The following is a 17,472-nucleotide window of genomic DNA, read 5'->3' as shown; positions in this document are numbered from 1 at the left end:
TTTGATTCGGTTTATCGATTTTCTTTGTACACCCCAAGTTGGCGCTATTAGGCTGGAATTGAAAACTGGAGGAACCACACTAGCTGAGCTAGCTGAAAGGGGTCTGATCAATTTAAATAACGTTGTACAATTAACGAAAAGTATAATAGATGCAATCTGATCAAAGGAATATTTTGAAGTTGACAGTCCTTTAAGTGAACTTGGTTGAAGTGAACTTGAAGTAGTGTTAGTGCACGGTTATCAAATCTTGACACAAGCTAAGGCAACACTTTCCTTCCCTTGAAGTAGTGATAGTGTAGGGTCACTGTCGCAGCTCATTTTTTTAGGCATAGTTCGACATGTAACAACTCTATAAAAGAGAGGAGTCACCTAATAGGTTGAGGTGTGTTAGAATACCTAAATACAAGATTAACTCCATTTATTAGTTTAAGATTCAGATAAGGGTTCAAGTTATCTCAAAAGAAAAATGTACCTTTAGAAATTCACAGTGTGATTACCTTCTAGATAAAACTAGGTGGGGATTATGTTGTTAATTAAATTGTAATTTATTATTCTGTGTGTTAAGCAGTATTTTAAAAGGTGCAAGCGCAAGACAAGATGTTTTACATGATTCGGGATAAGGCGTAAGCCTAGAAGTAGATCAAGAATCTATTAACATATTTACGAATCCCAATCCTGAAAATATAGCATTCCACTTTTCTTACTGGGTGTAAACCCCATTGATCTTTGTTAATTTAAAATATTTTATTAAAAATAAATACTAAAAAGGAAAAATCACATAGAAATTTTAAGAAAAAATAAGATAAGTGAAAATGCACACTGAATTGTTTCATCTTAAAATGCTAATCAGATCAATAATTGACTAAAAACTAACTAGAACTATTCCATCTAAAAAATAATCTGAATTATTGAGTAAGTATTTATAAACTAACTTGAAAGAGAAGAAAAGAACTTGAAAACATAACGAAACAGGAACCTACAACCAGAAGTAGGGGTGTACAAAGAAAACCGATAAATCGCACCAAACCGATAATTCGAGTTAAACCGAAAAAAAAAAATCCGATATGGTTTGGTTTGATTTGTTTTGGTATTGAAAAATAAAATCCAACCATAATTGGTTTGGTTTGGTTTTAACTAAAAAAAATCAAACCGAAACCAAACCAACCCGATAATACATTTATAGAATTTTTAAAAATATTTTATACATATAAATATTTATTGTAATGTAATTTATAAATATTTTTTAAACTTTTTCACAGTTTTATCGTTTAACGTATTATTTCAAGTTTAGACTTAATATTCTTGAGTGGTAAATAAATTTTATAGCCCATAAATGTAGTAACTCAAACAAAGTTCAAATCAATACTAATGCTAACAAAAAAAAAAATCAATTCAATACTAGGAATGACGCTAGTGTTGGATAATTATTTTAGTTTTACATTGGTTATAATAATGAAAATGCATAACTTAGTTTATCTTTTTCTTTAGTGCTTAGTTATGTAATTAAATTAGTAATTATTAGTTATATTTATTTTAGCATGACCTATATAGTATTTTTAGATTATGTTAATTTTTATTATGGCTTATTAATTAGAAATATTTGTTTTATGTAATTTTATTATTTTATCTTTGTTATTGAATATTTTAGTATAATTTTATGACTTATCTCATATTATTGTATTAGTTTCTTGGAAAACACAGTATATAGTTGTATTTTACTAGAACTAAGAAATATTTGGAGCACAAGTTACATATTTTATGCTATAAAGACTTTAAAAATAACGAAAATCCAAAAAACTCCGAAAAACCCGAGAAAAACCGAGATTGAAAAACTCGACCTTGTTGGTTTGGTTTGATTTGATTTATAAATTAAAAAACCCGATACCATTGGTTTGCTCTGATAATTGATCCGAACCAACTCGACAGACTTACACCCCTAAGCAGAAGCGTTGAATCAAAGCAAGTGATGGAGGATGACGAATTTTTTTCTTTGTAATTTGCAAATGGATCGTTTTCCCCTTTATCGGTCGAAGTCAAAGAGAGAATAAAAACTAGCGCTAACATAAAAAAAAATTGACTTTTAAGTTTTACTTTGTTGAATTTTATAATAAGCTAACTTTTGTGTTTTTTTTTTTAATTATTAAATTAAGGACTTATTTTACAATTTTAAGTCTAATATGGAAAGGTTTTCCAGGCTTATACCCTAAGACAAACTCGCCCGACTCCTAAGCGTTCACCTGATAATGGAGCTAACGCCTCGCGATACTTTTGCCCCCAAGATAGCTCCAATAGGCTCGCCCCAAAAATGTCTTTTAATACACTGATTTTAGCTAAAATTATCCATTTTATTTGTAAGTGTACCTAATATTGTCCTTTAATTAGAATCTCAAAATACTTTTTGTCCTTTAACTTTGACAAAGCTAAAAAGATATAGTCCAACAAAAATAACAAACTAACAAGCACTACCCAGAAGAATAAATTGATCCCGCACCAAGTGCCTCTGCATAAATCTTGAGTTCTTTTCCCTTCACTATTTTACTTTTTGTTGACGTTTGAGCTCCAGGTACGATTTTCTAAATTCGATAAATGGCTCAACTTTACTGAATTTCCAGGTGCATGGGGCTATAATAAGAGACACGTGAGGACGTAGTGATAATACTCCTTTCGGTCCACAAGACCATTTTACCTTTGACACATCCATTAAGAAAATACGAAGTCCTAGATAAAAAAAAAAAAGATGTATTCACTAAATTAACTTTAATTAATTGTTACCTTGACACATTAAAATATGTAAATAAGGGCAAATTTTGGAAAAATAAAAATAATTCCTTCTTGATTATGTAAATTGACACTTATTTTGGACCAAAATAAGAAGGTAAAATGATCACTTATTGTGAAATGGAATAAGTATGTTAGTAGCAGATCTAAACTTCGTGTAAAGTGTTGCACGCACTCTGGAGTTCTTGAATCCTCATCTAAGCCGTGCATCTCTGGTATAGATAATGCATCATATAATCTTAGTTTTAACAAAGTACAGCGGCTACTGCTGCTACTAGAGTTTTCCTCGTGGTTCCCAACTCTAGTTATCTTTTCACGATTACAACACACTTGTTCCAAACATCTTAAGAAAAACCATTCCTAAGCCAACACAGATGATAAAAATGAGGGAAACATACTCCAAGAGAAACAGTAACTGCAACCATATAGGAGTATGCGACACTGGAGCATTCATTCTTGGAACATATATGGGGTACTGCTTATTTTGCAGAGAGAAATTCAATGGTGGAAATAGTGAATTGAGGAAAAGGGGAAGAACGGAATCAGGAGTTGGGATAACTGGGGTTTCTTTTACCTCTCAAGTTAAAGTCACTAAAGGATTTCTTCCTTTAGTTTACCTGGTTCAATAGTTGTGTTACGTTAATTGGACTTATCTGCTCAAGTTTAGCAAACTTAGACGACGAAAAGTGCTCAAGGTGTTTGGAGGAGGACATTAGTTCCACTACCAAACATACAGGAGAAATTTGGCAAAAACTCAAGGAAACCCTCGCCATTCTCTAGATGTTACGCAAAAGATGAACCAGAAGCATAAAGAGAATAAATAGTAACTAAAGAGAGAAAAGCAGGGTGACAATAATAACTTTTATCTACCACTAAGTTTCGATACTAACTTTTCATTAGAATTTAAGAAAGTTAATTACATACATGAATCCATTTTAAAGTAGGGTTCCACAAGTTGTAAAAGAGAACCTTTCCCAGGAACTATTCTAAAGCCTACCCGCTCTTAGTATCTAAAACTGTTGTATCCACCTATACTAGAAGATCCATACCCCCCTAAACGCTGAGATTGAAACGAAGATGATGAATAGGAGTCACTGAAACGTGAAAAAGAACCAAATCCAGGCTCACCCATCCCATATATGCTCGGGGCTGGCTCTTTGTGGTTGCTAATGAACTCCTGCACAAGAGCAAGTGAAAAACTAAGTAAAAGCTAGTTAAAGAAATATGAGTCGTGCTTTATCAACATTTTTCCTCGTCTTCTTATCTTATTTATCATATTTGTCCTTTAATATTTTGTTTCCTCAATGTATCAATGAAACATGTAGAGCCGATCATACCCAGTGATAAGGAGACCTCAAATCAGAAAAAAGGGAAAGGTATGGCTGCATTATTTCTATTTTCCTTAAAATACCTGGCTCAAGGTCTGATTTGATTCTACATCTATTTCTGGTTTATTTAGATAAAGGTGATTAACAATTAATCAATTTAAACAAAATAATAAGCAATTAATTATTTGATAAAATACTTTTAGTTTTATTTTTGTTATTATTATTTTTGATTTTGGATAATATTGCCTTGAGATGAGCTTGTATTGAGTAACATAGTCTGAAGATACATATAACCGACCCCAACTTGTTTTGACAAAGGCGTATCTAGAATTTTAACTTTATAGGTTTTGGAACCACATTTTTATACTAACTAGGTACTGGATGGATTATTTATACATATTAAGTAGATTTCATAACACAATTACAAAGTCTGTGCCAAGCTACTGGTTCTGTCGAACACAACTTCAATAGTAGATCAGCCCGTGTTTGGGACTTAGATGTAATTGTTGTTGTTGTAATTATTTCATATATAGTGATTTTGTATACAACAACAACGCCTCAGTCCCAAACAAGTTCGGGAAAAAGTAGAGAAGGAAAGTGATTTTTAGTAAAACATGATAATTCAAATAAAACTGATTTATTCAAAAGGTCTGATTAATTTAGACCTATAACCAAAACGGGCCATTGGTAACAAATAGAACAAACTCCTTGAATTCTGGGTGGAATCATACTTGGAAAGGTATTTAGTCACTGCCAAAGTAGCTATCATGGGCTTTGGGGCCTTCTTGCAATCATTAAGTGCTTACAGAGCTTCAAAGGAGCATGGAAGGAAGATCTTAAATTCCATAATATACTCAAATGGATGTTTAAAGGAAGAGGACAAACCCAAAAAGAAGTTGGCCCAACTAGTTATTAATTCCAAATCTTAGCCTAGAAGGGTATTCTGGGTATTTATCTATGCCCATTGTAATAGCTAGCATAAATAGACTCCTTAGAATTTTTAGTTCATTAATTTTAATGATATGATTATTGAGGCTCTTGTGAGAGTTTGAGAAAGAACCCCTTATATCTCTTCAATTGAACCTCTCTTGGATTCTCCTAGGTAAGGATTTCCATGTACCAGTTCAATGTCTCTTCTCCCTTTGGTTGAATCTAGTAACTGAATGCTAATATGATTATTCTTGTCCTTCCTTTCTTCTAAATCCTCCCCTCTTCTAATTCTATCTTCTAGTTTCTGACTAGTTCTTGAATGCTTTATTGAATTCCTTGTTTCTTTGAGTTTTACTGTTATCTGTTTTCATCATCGCTGCTAGAGATTTCTCCACCGCGCCCACCTAGAGTTCCTCTCCCTAAACAAGGATATAATCCATGTGTATAGATTGCAACAACCAAAATTGCAGAGAGCTTAAGACCACAAAGTTTTGTTCTCAACACCCTAAACCACATAAAGTTCTAACATATTTTGATCTTTTGTAACAGGTCCAAGAAAAGAAGTTCCAGAAAGAATATGATCACGTAGAGTAGACACATGAACGAATAACGACCAGCTAAAGGACCGTGATTGCCTGCTATAGACTTGTATGAAACAACAAATTACTTGTGTCCACAGAATATATAAAAGGAAAGGTGAGGTGCATGGGGATGGTCTGACCATAAAAGGTGAGGTGCATGGGGATGGTCTGACCATTAAAGATGAGCTCCATACCTGAATAAGCTGTTCGGCTGTTTGAACCTCTGACGAGGTACCCTTAATCTCTATAGTTATCTCTTCAGGCAAGCCTCTGCTCTCTTGCACAGTAAGAATTGCCCCACTTGTGCGGCGAATATATGCTATATTGGCTCCTCCAATACCAATGATATCTTCAGCATACGACAGGGGTACTTGCATTACCTTTGTCATCTGAGAGGGAAAAAGAAGAGAGAGAAAGAAGTGATCCATATATCAGAGCTGATACAGCGCATTAAATAGATTTAGGTAGTGGCCAAATCCTTAGGCTAATGGCAAAAGCAGAAAGAAGGAATAGAACTGCTAGACATTCAAGTTTAAGAGCAGGATACTAAAACAGAATGGAATCCAGTAACACTTTACAAAAATTGAACTAAACATAAATTAACTTATATGAATCAATAAAATGCAGAAGCCAGCATGATGCTCATGCAAAAACTGAAAACAGCCCCACCCAACCACACCCGCTCAAAGAAAATAAGAAAATCTAGAGAAAGAAACAAAGGAGAACACAACTAGGATAAATTCCAATTAAAACCTGCACTCTTATTTCCATTAACGGTGGTACTCAAGCCAACTTGAGTTCACTTCAACGTATCCACCGGGTAGCTTCTAACTCTCACCAGGATAGGTATCAAGTATTCCGCCACCAAAGCTTAGCTAGATGGAAAAGTTGCATACGTTGTGATTCAAACCTTGAACCCCAAAGTTGTTACTCAAACTCTTCGACGTAGGGAACCCCCGGGGGGCTCTCCCACAAACAGCTATTAAAGGTAATAAAGCAAGTGGTCCAAATCAAGGTACAGTTGAAGTAAAAATACTCACTTTACCCACCAAGATCCTCCACCAATATAAAACCACCAAGATTAATATAATTACGACCCTCAATCTCATGATTCGTTTTTAGTTATAACTGATTTGATATCTTAATTATACATTAAGAAAATATAGACTAAAACTCTAAATAAAGGATAATAAATAAACAGGGCCTTCTTTTGTTCGAAACATCTTGTGAGCTTCAATTGATTATGTGCTTCAATATTAATTACTGGGACTAAGGGCTATAGCCTGTTTCCAATACTCAATACTCAGCTGCTTGATCGAACCATTCTTTCAGGTCTTAAAATTTCAAGCCTCACACTCCCTTGTTGAAAATTCATTTCACGCTATTGAATAGGTATACAGATAACTTACATTCGCATTGTATAGACATCGTTCTCCACTACATAATCGGACCAACATAAACCATAAAGAAACCACAATTTCCATCAAACTAGCAGCTAATGGAGACATAGAGTATCCGTGAAACTGACCTGTGTTACAATGGGACCAGTTCGGCCAGCTACAGAAGTTCGCAAGCCACCAAGTCCAGGATCCTGTCCATACAGAGATAGTGTAGAGGGCCGAAGCTTAGAGTCCAGAGTGGGATCACGATCAAGGAAGTAAGTGTCTCGGTTCATGGAAAGAGAATAATCAGAAACTGCCAGAGCTTGGGATGTAGGTGCAGGAACAGAAGGTGGAAAATTTGAGGATTGTGATTTATCAGCCCAGGACTCCGCTGGCCGATCTTGAGAGATATTTGCATTGCACTGGCAGTAGAACATGTATTAGTAAAACACATTTGGACAATTATGCTTCAGCCAACAGCCAATAGGATCAAACTTACCGTCTTTTCAAATATAGGTATCACACTATGATCAACCAAAAACTTTCTCAGTTGTCCCAATACCGCCTCCAAAGCATCAAGCACCTTCAAGCCCTCTCCATGAATTTCAACAATTCTCTCATCTGAAGTGGCATAAGGAGGCACGTCATCTGGGAAATTCAGAAATTGTTAGATGTTACTACCAAATGACTGAAGGTTTCATGTCATGCAAATAATAGCAAAAAACACCAACGCACCATCAAGAATTACATCGAAGTACACTCCAAGATCTAATCTTGAATGCAATTTCATAACCATAGTGAAATTGAGTTAAATCTCCTATAATCCGGGAAAGAGAACTTCATCTCATACTTTGAAATCGTTGAGTTAGAAATTACTACAATTTTATAATCACAGTGAATGGTCATCTGTTAAATTCGGGGGGAAAAAAGCTTATCTCTACATTGAAATCATTGTTAAGTAAACAAGTAAGAAAGAAATGAGCTGCCTGGGAGCTCCACATTACAATGCAGTAGAAATAACAACTGAGGTATCTTACATTTAGAGACAACTGCTATCTATCAATAGCCCAAATAAACATTTCTCTGCAGAATTTGAGCACCACATCTAACTGGAGACAATGTTAGGATGCTTGCCCAAGTCACATTCTAGTTACCACTATTAAGTCTTCCATATAGAGACTTCGTGAACAATAAGATTTGCTCATTCACTACTCTAGAAAAATAAGAACCATTCCTGGAATACTTTGTGGCTCCTGCTCCCCCACCCCTGCCAACATTGCAGCCCTTCCTCAAAGTGATCCTCCCCAACGTCCAGTTTCAACCACCCCTTACCCCCCCCCCCCAAACCAACCTGTAAGTCCCTCCTTTCTAAGCCCTTCCCAACCACCATGGCACAATTGAAAAGAAAGTTTTCTAATTCAAATTCACTCTAACCAAGTCCTTTTTTGCATATGGAATTTCTTTATGGTTATCTGGTATAACCATTAGCATTTACTTCAAAGGGCTTCTAAACTGTGCAGAAGAGAATTAGTCCACTGTGATATACATCCTTTTCTACTTCAGCACCATCAGGCAGAAGAGAATTAGTCCACTGTGATATACATCCTTTTCTACTTGAGCACCATCAGGCAAAATGTTCAAATCAATTATTTTTCACCTCATAACTTCAAATCTAGAAATATCATAAACCACTAGTTCTTTAATGTCATTTTTACAACGAAGAAGATGCCCGACGAGTGGAGGTGGAGCATGATGGTTCCTGTATACAAGAACAAGGGTGATATCCAAAATTACAATAACTATCGGGGTATCAAGCTGCTTAGCCATATTATGAAAGTTTGGGAGAGAGTGGTAGAGCTAAGGGTGAGGAGGAGTGTGTCTATTTCCGAGAACCAGTTTGGGTTTATGCCGGGGCGTTCGACTACAGAAGCCATCCACCTTGTTAGGAGATTGATGGAGCAGTATAGGGAGAGAAAGAAGGATTTGCATATGGTGTTCATCGACTTAGAAAAGGCGTACCATAAAATTCCGAGGGAGGTTTTGTGGAGATGTTTGGAGGCTAGAGGTGTACCTGTTGCCTGCGTTAGGCTGATTAAGGACATGTACGATGGAGTAAAGACCCGAGTGAGGACGGTGGGTGGGGACTCGGACCATTTCCCGGTTATGATGGGGTTGCATCAGGGGTCGGCACTCAACACTTTTTTGTTTGCTCTGGTGATGGACGTACTGACGCGCCACATACAAGGAGAGGTGCCGTGGTGCATGCTATTTGCAGATGATATTGTACTGATTGACGAGACGCGAGACGGTGTGAACGCGCAATTAGAAGTATGGAGGCAGACCCTGGAATCTAAAGGTTTCAAGTTGAGCAGGATTAAGACATAATACTTGGAGTGTAAGTTCAGTGGCGAGACTCAAGGAGGGGAAGGGGAGGTGAGGCTGGACTCGCAAGTCATCCCCAGGAGGGGGTTTTTAAGTACCTTGGATCTACTACTCAGGGGGATGGGAAGATTGATGGAAATGTCACACATCGTATTGGGGCGGGATGGATGAAATTGAGACTCGCTTCCGGTGTTTTGTGTGACAAGAAGGTGCCACCGAAACTTAAGAGTAAGTTCTACAGAGTGGTGGTCAGACCAACGATGTTGTATGGGGCTGAGTGTTGACCAGTCAAGATCGCTCATGTCCAGAAGATGAAGGTAGCAGAGATAAGGATGTTGAGATGGATGTGTGGGCACACCAGGTTAGATAGAATCAGAAATGAGGTTATTCGCGACAAGGTGGGTGTAACCCCTATTGAGGACAAGATGCGGGAAGCGCGACTTAGGTGGTTTGGTCATGTGAGGAGGAGGAGCACAGACGCCTTAGTGAGGAGGTGTGAGAGGTTGATATTGGAGGGCCTACGGAGAGGTAGAGGGAGGCCAAAGAAGAGGTGGGGAGAGGTAATTAAGCAAGACATGACACAACTTCAGCTGACCGAGGACATGACCCTTGATAGAAAGATATGGAGGTCGAGGATTAGGGTAGTAGAGTAGGTAGTCTAGAGTGTTCATAGCAATAGTATTGGCACGTAGTCTCGCTTTCTGTTGGTAGTAAGTTTTTATGACTAACCGTTGTTTTCTTTCATTGTTGATCACCTTACTGTCTTGTTGTTTTTATTCTGCTTTTATATGACTTTTTGGTACTGTCCCTTCTTGTCTATATTTTCATTAATGTGGTGCTTATGCTTTCCTGAGCCGAGGGTCTATTGGAAACAATCTCTCTATCCTCACAAGGTAGGGGTAAGTTCAGCGTATACACTACCCTCCCCAGACCCCCCAGTGTGGGATATTACTGGGTATGTTGTTGTTGTTGTTGTTGTTGTTGTAGGCCATTTGAGATCCATGATCAGTTCTTTTTTATCTTGAAGGGGGAGATGATGATCGATGGTGTTGGAACTTTGGGAGGCACGCACTCTCAAACAATCAAATTATACAAGTGCAAAAACGTATTCCATTACTTCACTCGACTTGACTTAAATAAAATGACAAAAATACATAGGTATTTATAGGTGTTCTTCAACATGAACCTCGTCTAATACATGTATCATATTTCATTCTTTTACTCCCATTTCCCCAAATTTAGGCATCTAGTAATTCATGTATTACACAATTCCAAGTATCTAATTTAAAAACTCAAAGCTAATAGGTCTTCTCATCTATCAACGCAACGTTCAATTTTAAATACTCCTCCTTGAACCTTGTAGCTGATATCCCCAAAACATTCTTCAACGTCCCAAGTTTCTCTTCCTCAACTCTTCTTATTGGCTGTTCTCTTTTTCTTTAGAAGACTCCTCCTCTTCCTCAGCACATGTTCCTCCTTAGAAGTACCCTAATTTGGACCGAGTTTGTCTTTCTTTACTATTTGTCACTAGAATTTTCCTCTTCACTAATACTCTCCTTTTTTCGAGCTTTTGCGACAACTGGAGTCTGGAGCGAACTATCTTCTTGACACGCATGCAAATTTTGGTTCTAGAGCAGCAGGAGATGGTATTTAGAATGGTCCACTTTATTGGGAACCTCCTCAGATCTTCGTCAAGGATATTATTGCGACACTAAACCTTACGTATACAGTAGCAGCCATTCCCTTGTCTGCGTATAAATCACTTTCTTTAGAGCTATCACTTATCCTCTTTCATACTGGACTCATCACTTGATTCATCCTATTTCTTGACTACAGTTAAATCTATGTACACAATGATGGATAATGCTTTCTTTTTCAGATCTTCAAGAAGTTCTAATTCTTACAGATCTCTCAAGGAAATTCTTTAGATTCCAAATGTTGGGGATTCGGAAAAGATGAGCATTCTCAACCAATCAAATATCTTGAAAACAAGTGAAGCGAACACTCAAGAAAATTTGTTCGACTACCAAATGTTGGAAATTCCAATACCAAATGTTAGGTCTAATGTTAGCTATGATTTGATTAATCTTGTAAGGGATTTATATGCAAGTTGAAAATGTATCGAGTTTCTAGTGCTTTTTTTTTAAAAGGTAAAAATTTTATTAATAAGGTACCAAGACTCTCTATCCTCACAAGGTAGGGGTAAGGTCTGCGTACACACTACCCTCCACAGACCTCACGGTGTGAGATAATACTGGGTATATTGTTGTTGTTGTAGTAATAAGGTACCAAGATGGTACAATAAAGTTACAGAAAAACATCCCAAATTACAACATCAGCAAACTATTCTCCCCCCTCCTAACACCTCTAGAAAGTCTATAAATTGAATCGGATTTCCTCACTGACTACATTTACACCAAAAGTACAGATTACGAAGACATATATTCTTAATACTAATAATGTTATTTCTGAGTCCTTCAAATCGAGCCTTGTTTCTTTCCAGCCATAAGGTCCATAGTTTCTAGAGCTAAAGAACCTAAACTTTTTAATATTTGATTGAGACAGGTTTAAATAGAGCAACATTGAGAATTCATATAGCCAACCCTCAACTAGCTTGAGACTGAGGCGTAGTTATAGTTGTTGTTGCTTTATTGTATGACCAGCTCTGTACATTTGGCTGTATTTTTTAGCAAAAGTCATATAACCAAGAATCCAATCATTTGACACAAAGTATCATGAAAATTCTGCTGTGAACGAGACACTCAGATGAAAAGGCAAACAAATCAGTAAAGACAAACAGCTCACCTTCAGATAGCACTCGCAGGGAGGCACCAGATCTTTCCTGGATTGATTTGATTGTAGAACCTTGCTTCCCAATCAAGTGAATGGCTTGCGATGACGCCACCAGTAACCTTAAAGAACAAAATGCTGCACCAGCAGCTACTGCTCCTGGATCGCCATCGCTTAGTCCAGCAACACGCTTGAATACTCTTAGAGCGGCATCCATTGCAGGTGATACTTGTGTGACTGGATCTTCTCTTCCAGATATTAGGACCTAAAAATCATATGCAGGAAGTCAGCAAGGAGTGATACAGCTTACCTTGAATATATAAAGTTAAATCATGCTACATTAGATACCTTCTAGACATGATTTGTTTTTGTTATTTAAAAAATAAGCCGTGTTATACCAAAATCGTATAATACAATACAGTGTTAATTGTTTCAACACACGTAGACATTATTCATAAAAAAACCTTTATCGTCCCAATTTACATGGATCTCTATCTATTTTGAGATGATAATGCTTTATATAACTCCACTAATAAAGATTTCACATGGATCTCTTTCTATTACATGGGTCTATTTTATACAGATTTCACAACTTTCAAATTTCAAACTAAATGAGCTATTCAGATTTTAGATTTTGATGTGATACTTTATTTGTAATTATTGCGACAATAATATAATAGATAAGTCAAATTAACATATGGATTACACTCAACAATGTCGACATGCTACTAAGTTGGAGATTCGGGAGAAAGAGACGAACAAGTGAAGTTTCCGAAGTGTCTCCTTCGGCAATCAAGTGGAGCATATGGGAAGATAGAAAAGGTAGAGGTTTGAGGGGGTAGAAAGTACCATTCCGGAGAGTACTGAAATTTTATAATATATATGAACCATGTTTGCATGCATACATACATATACATACACACATACATATATAACACCATGTCTGCATACAACAACAACAACGACGACGACCCAGTGGAATCCCACAAGTGGGGTGTGGGGAGGGTAGTGTGTATGCAAGGGAGGCTGTTTCCGATAGACCGTCGGCTCACGACGATGGTAAAGGATAGTGGAGCAGTAACATCAAAGGAAGTTAGAAATATAACACCAACAACGTGATAACCAGAAAGCAGAAAGAAAAGCAATAACAATAAGCAGTAACAATGCACAATACTACAGACACAATGGAAGTAATAAGGACACAACAAGAGCCACTAGCTTCCTAAGACAAAACAATATCAAACTAGCCTCTTACAACCTAACCTGCAACCCTAATGAAGTAATATGGACACAGCAGGAGCTACTAGCAGCCTAAGACACAACCTCCTACCTCCTAACCTACAACCTTAATGCTCGACCTCCACAGCTTCCTATCTAGGGTCATGTCCTTGGAAATCTGAAGTCGTACCATGTCCTGCCAGATCACATCCCCTAATACTTCTTAGGCCACCCTCTACCTCTACTCTTACCCGTCAAGGCCAGCCGTTCACACCTCCTTACCGGGACATCCATGCTTCTCCTCCGCACGTGCCCGAACCATCTAAGCCTAACTTCCCGCATCTTGTCTTCCATGGAAGCCATGCCCACCTTCACCCGGATATCTTCATTCCTAATCCTATCCATCCTAGTGTGCCCGCACATCCATCTCAACATCCTCATTTCTGCCACTTTCATCTTCTGGATATGAGAATTCTTGACTGGCCAACACTCTGACCATACAACATGGCCGGTCTAACCACCGCTCTGTATAACTTACCTTTAAGTTTCGGAGGCACCTTCCTGTCACACAAGACGCCAGATGCTAGCCTCCATTTTATCCACCCCATCCCTATACGACGCGAGACAGCCTCATCAATCTCCCCATCCCCTTGGATAACCGACCCCAGATACTTGAAGCTCCCTTTCTTGGGGATGACTTGAGAGGCATGCCTCACATCCATGTCTACTTCTCCCGATACGCCGCTGAACTTGCAATCCACGTATTGTCTTAGTCCTGCTCAACTTGAAACCTTTAGACTCGAGGGTTTGTCTCCAAACCTCCAACCTTTCATTAAAATCTCCTCGCGTCTCATCGATCAGAACTATGTCATCAGTGAATAACATATACCATGACACCTCCCATTGAATATGGTGTGTCAGTGCGTCCATCGCCAGAGCAAATAAGAACAGGCTAAGCGCGGATCCTTGGCGTAACCCCATAACAACCGGAAAATGCTTTGAGTCACCCCTCACAGTCCTAACACGAGTCTTAGCTCCATCATACATGTCCTTAATCACCCTAATAAGCTACCGGAACACCTTTCACCTCCAGACATCTCCACAGAACTTCCCTAGGTACTTTGTCATATGCTTTTTCTAGGTCAATAAACACCATGTGCAGATCATTTTTCCTGTACCTATACAGTTCAACCAACCTCCTAATAAGATGGATAGTTTTCGTAGTAGTTTAATAGCATATATATATATATATATATATATATATGTGTGTGTGTGTACGCAGACCTTACCCCTATCCCGGAGGAGTAGAGAGGCTGTTTCCGAAAGACCCTCGGCTCAAGAAGAAAGAAATAAACAATAGACAATAGATAATTGGCATGCCACTTGTCAGAACAAAATGGAGTCTTGCCCCTTTACATCAGTATAATTTCATTATTTTATCAAAAACTCCAAACAATATGCAAAACAAACATACAAAAAAATTTCTAAAATATTATACCTTCTACATCTCAAGTAGATTCATTATAAAACATGATTATACAAAACCTCAAGGAACAATCAGTGAAGAAGTCATGATTATCACGACTGCTTAAATCCATATGATTCATCTCCAAATAACAACAATGTCTAACAAACATAAGTTCAAACCAATATTTCAGGAAGCTCCATTGACTATAAAATTTAGCTTTTTTGCTTTCCTGCTCTCACCTCTTAGGAATTAGCTATCAAGCTTGCAACAACTTGCATAACAACAATTACGCTTCAATCCCAAACAAGTTCGCGATCATTCTTTCCTTAAGCTCAACTCAATATCATCGTCATAACCACAATAAAATAAAAGTGAAAGTGAAAAAAAAAAAGTTATATATATATAGGTATTTATGCTTTCCTGAGCTGAGGGTCTATTGGAAACAACCTCTCTATCCTCACAAGGTAGGGGTAAAGCTTGCATACACACTACCCTCCCCATACCCCACGGTGTGGGATAATACTGGGTATGCTGTTGTTGTGTATATATATATATTTACACACACACAAATACATAAATACATAATAGTAATAATAATAATAATAATAATAATAATAATAATAATAATAATAGAATTCTCTAACAAGTCTAAGACCTATTCCCAACTAGTAGGTATCGCCAATATGGATCTTTTTCTTCCATTGTGTCCTATCTTGAGCTAAGTCTTTATTGATTCCAAGGATTTGTAGGTCTTTTGAAACTTCTTTCCATTATTCATATATTCAAAGACAAACCTCCTCTGCTCTACGTGACTATATATTCTTCTCATAATCTTAGTTTAATTAGTAAAGAGAAACCTCCTACCTAAACAGTAAATAAGAACAGAGAACACAAAGCTTCCAAGAAACTACATAATGAAAGTTACTATAAAAATGGATCTGTTTTCTCTGTAGATTGATTAAGTAATCCGGTCAAAACAACGCATTTTCAGAAATGTACCCTTGATGTCCCAGTAACAGATGTCTGCATACCCAAAAAGAAAACCTAAAAGAGACTGTCATTGTTAGTGGCAAACCCAGGAATTTATGCAAGGGGATTCAAAAAAAGTAGAGTGTCACACTTAGGGTTTGAACTTGTGACCTAAAACAATATTTGAACCCCTTTACCACTACACTAGGATCGTCCATTATGTCAAGGGGATTCAACAGCTTATATATAACTAAGAGAACTGATTTTTTCCCTATTTGTGCGGTATAATCATTTGACGAAGGGGATTAAATTGAACCCCCTTGGACATAGCTCCGTCGCTGGCCATTGTACTAGTCCATTACTCTGCATGTGTCAGTGCAAATCCACCTGTTTTACTCCATTGGCATATTCATTAGAGGGAATACTTTAGATTTTGGCTATACCATCAAAACCACAGTTTGGGGACAATTGTCTGCAAACAGTTCTACTTTTATGAACTTCTTATGTTGTCGTTTTCCCAGAAACTGTATCATCTTAACAACCACCCATCTCACACTTTAACTGGAAACTATTAATATATGCACTGAAAATTGGAACTTTTTACCAATTAGAAACATTTAAATTCAAATAAAACTCGCAGAGTAACAAAAAAAACCTAAGAGAAATAGAAACTAAACGAGGTATGTATAATAATGATTGTAGTCATGACATACTATGCGATCGGCATTGCCGAGAGGGCCTTCGAGGACGCGAATACGAGCGCGAGTCTCTTCACACATCTTCTTCACAAGCTCACCTTTACGTCCAATTATACTACCGACTTTCAGAACTGGCACTACTAGCCGAAACACGTTGTCTCCAGGCCAGCCCGGCCATTTCAGCACAACCGCCGCCACCGCGTCTCCGCCGTTGTTGTTGTTGTTGCTGCTATTATTACCACTTCCTGCTACCGTTGTATCCTCGGATTTTACAGCGACCAATTCCGTCTGCGGGGGCTGTTGATTTGACGGATGAAATGACTCGGTATTACCCTCAGACTTTAAAGCGACTAATTCCGGCGGCGGCGGAGCCGCAGACGGCGGCTCTTGATTTGACAGAGGAAATGACTCCGTTTGTGAGTCAGTTACTTCATAAGAAACCATTTGATGAATGTGATGAACTGGGTTTTGTAGGGGTTTGGGGGTAAGGAAGAAGAAAAGTGCGAGAGTTTAGAGCGAAAAAGAGAGTTTGCGACTGTGTTTCTTTCTTCTTTCGATTCGAGGGTTTGGTTTTAAGCGAAAAGAGTAACTGGAACTGAATCAGGCTTTAGGTTCCTTGTGGCTACGTTTTTAGACATTGTATTAATGTATTTTCGGTACTCAATTTCTTAATGTTACCAATATCATACCTATTAAATTTGGTATGGTTTGTTTTTCTACTTTTGGTTTCAAATTATTTGGCTCAATAACTTGGATTTGTTCCGTTTATTTTGCTTGGATAGAGAATTATAACTTTTCTTTTTATCTTTAAAAATAAAAAATTGAACAATGCACTAAATAAAAAAATAAAAAATTCTAGAAAGTGAGTTGAGAAGAATTATCATAAAGACCTCCAAAAAACTTGAATTGGCCATATGACCTCCAACTTTTTTTTCTAAATTTCTTTTG

The 17,472-nt window shown here is 37.5% G+C and overlaps 1 protein-coding gene across 1 annotated transcript; it reads right to left on the bottom strand.

Moving 5' to 3' along the window:
• Positions 1-3,625: 3,625 nt before the first annotated feature.
• On the bottom strand, positions 3,626-17,186 carry LOC107813880 (RNA-binding KH domain-containing protein PEPPER-like). Its single transcript, XM_075246359.1, has 6 exons — positions 16,540-17,186; positions 12,187-12,436; positions 7,499-7,647; positions 7,146-7,421; positions 5,812-6,006; positions 3,626-3,955 (listed from the first exon to the last, which is right to left on the bottom strand). The coding sequence occupies exons 1-6, from the start codon at positions 16,966-16,968 to the stop codon at positions 3,782-3,784; spliced, it is 1,473 nt and encodes a 490-aa protein (XP_075102460.1). The 5' UTR covers positions 16,969-17,186; the 3' UTR covers positions 3,626-3,781.
• Positions 17,187-17,472: the final 286 nt, after the last annotated feature.

This window comes from Nicotiana tabacum, chromosome 23 (genome assembly GCF_000715075.1).
Source record: "Nicotiana tabacum cultivar K326 chromosome 23, ASM71507v2, whole genome shotgun sequence".
In the NCBI taxonomy this organism is placed as follows: Eukaryota; Viridiplantae; Streptophyta; class Magnoliopsida; order Solanales; family Solanaceae; genus Nicotiana; species Nicotiana tabacum.
Note: the sequence above shows the minus strand (reverse complement) of the source record. Positions and strands in the feature narration are given on the sequence as shown.

Bases quoted from the DNA above. Each gene is read 5' to 3' on its own strand.
- LOC107813880 (XM_075246359.1), bottom strand. From the start codon at position 16,968: ATGGTTTCTTATGAAGTAACTGACTCACAAACGGAGTCATTTCCTCTG. The intron at 12,437-16,539 runs GTATGTCATGAC...TATGATTTTTAG, and splicing joins TCGGCAATGCCGATCGCATA to GTCCTAATATCTGGAAGAGA. The intron at 7,422-7,498 runs GTAAGTTTGATC...TTCTACTGCCAG, and splicing joins TACCTATATTTGAAAAGACG to TGCAATGCAAATATCTCTCA.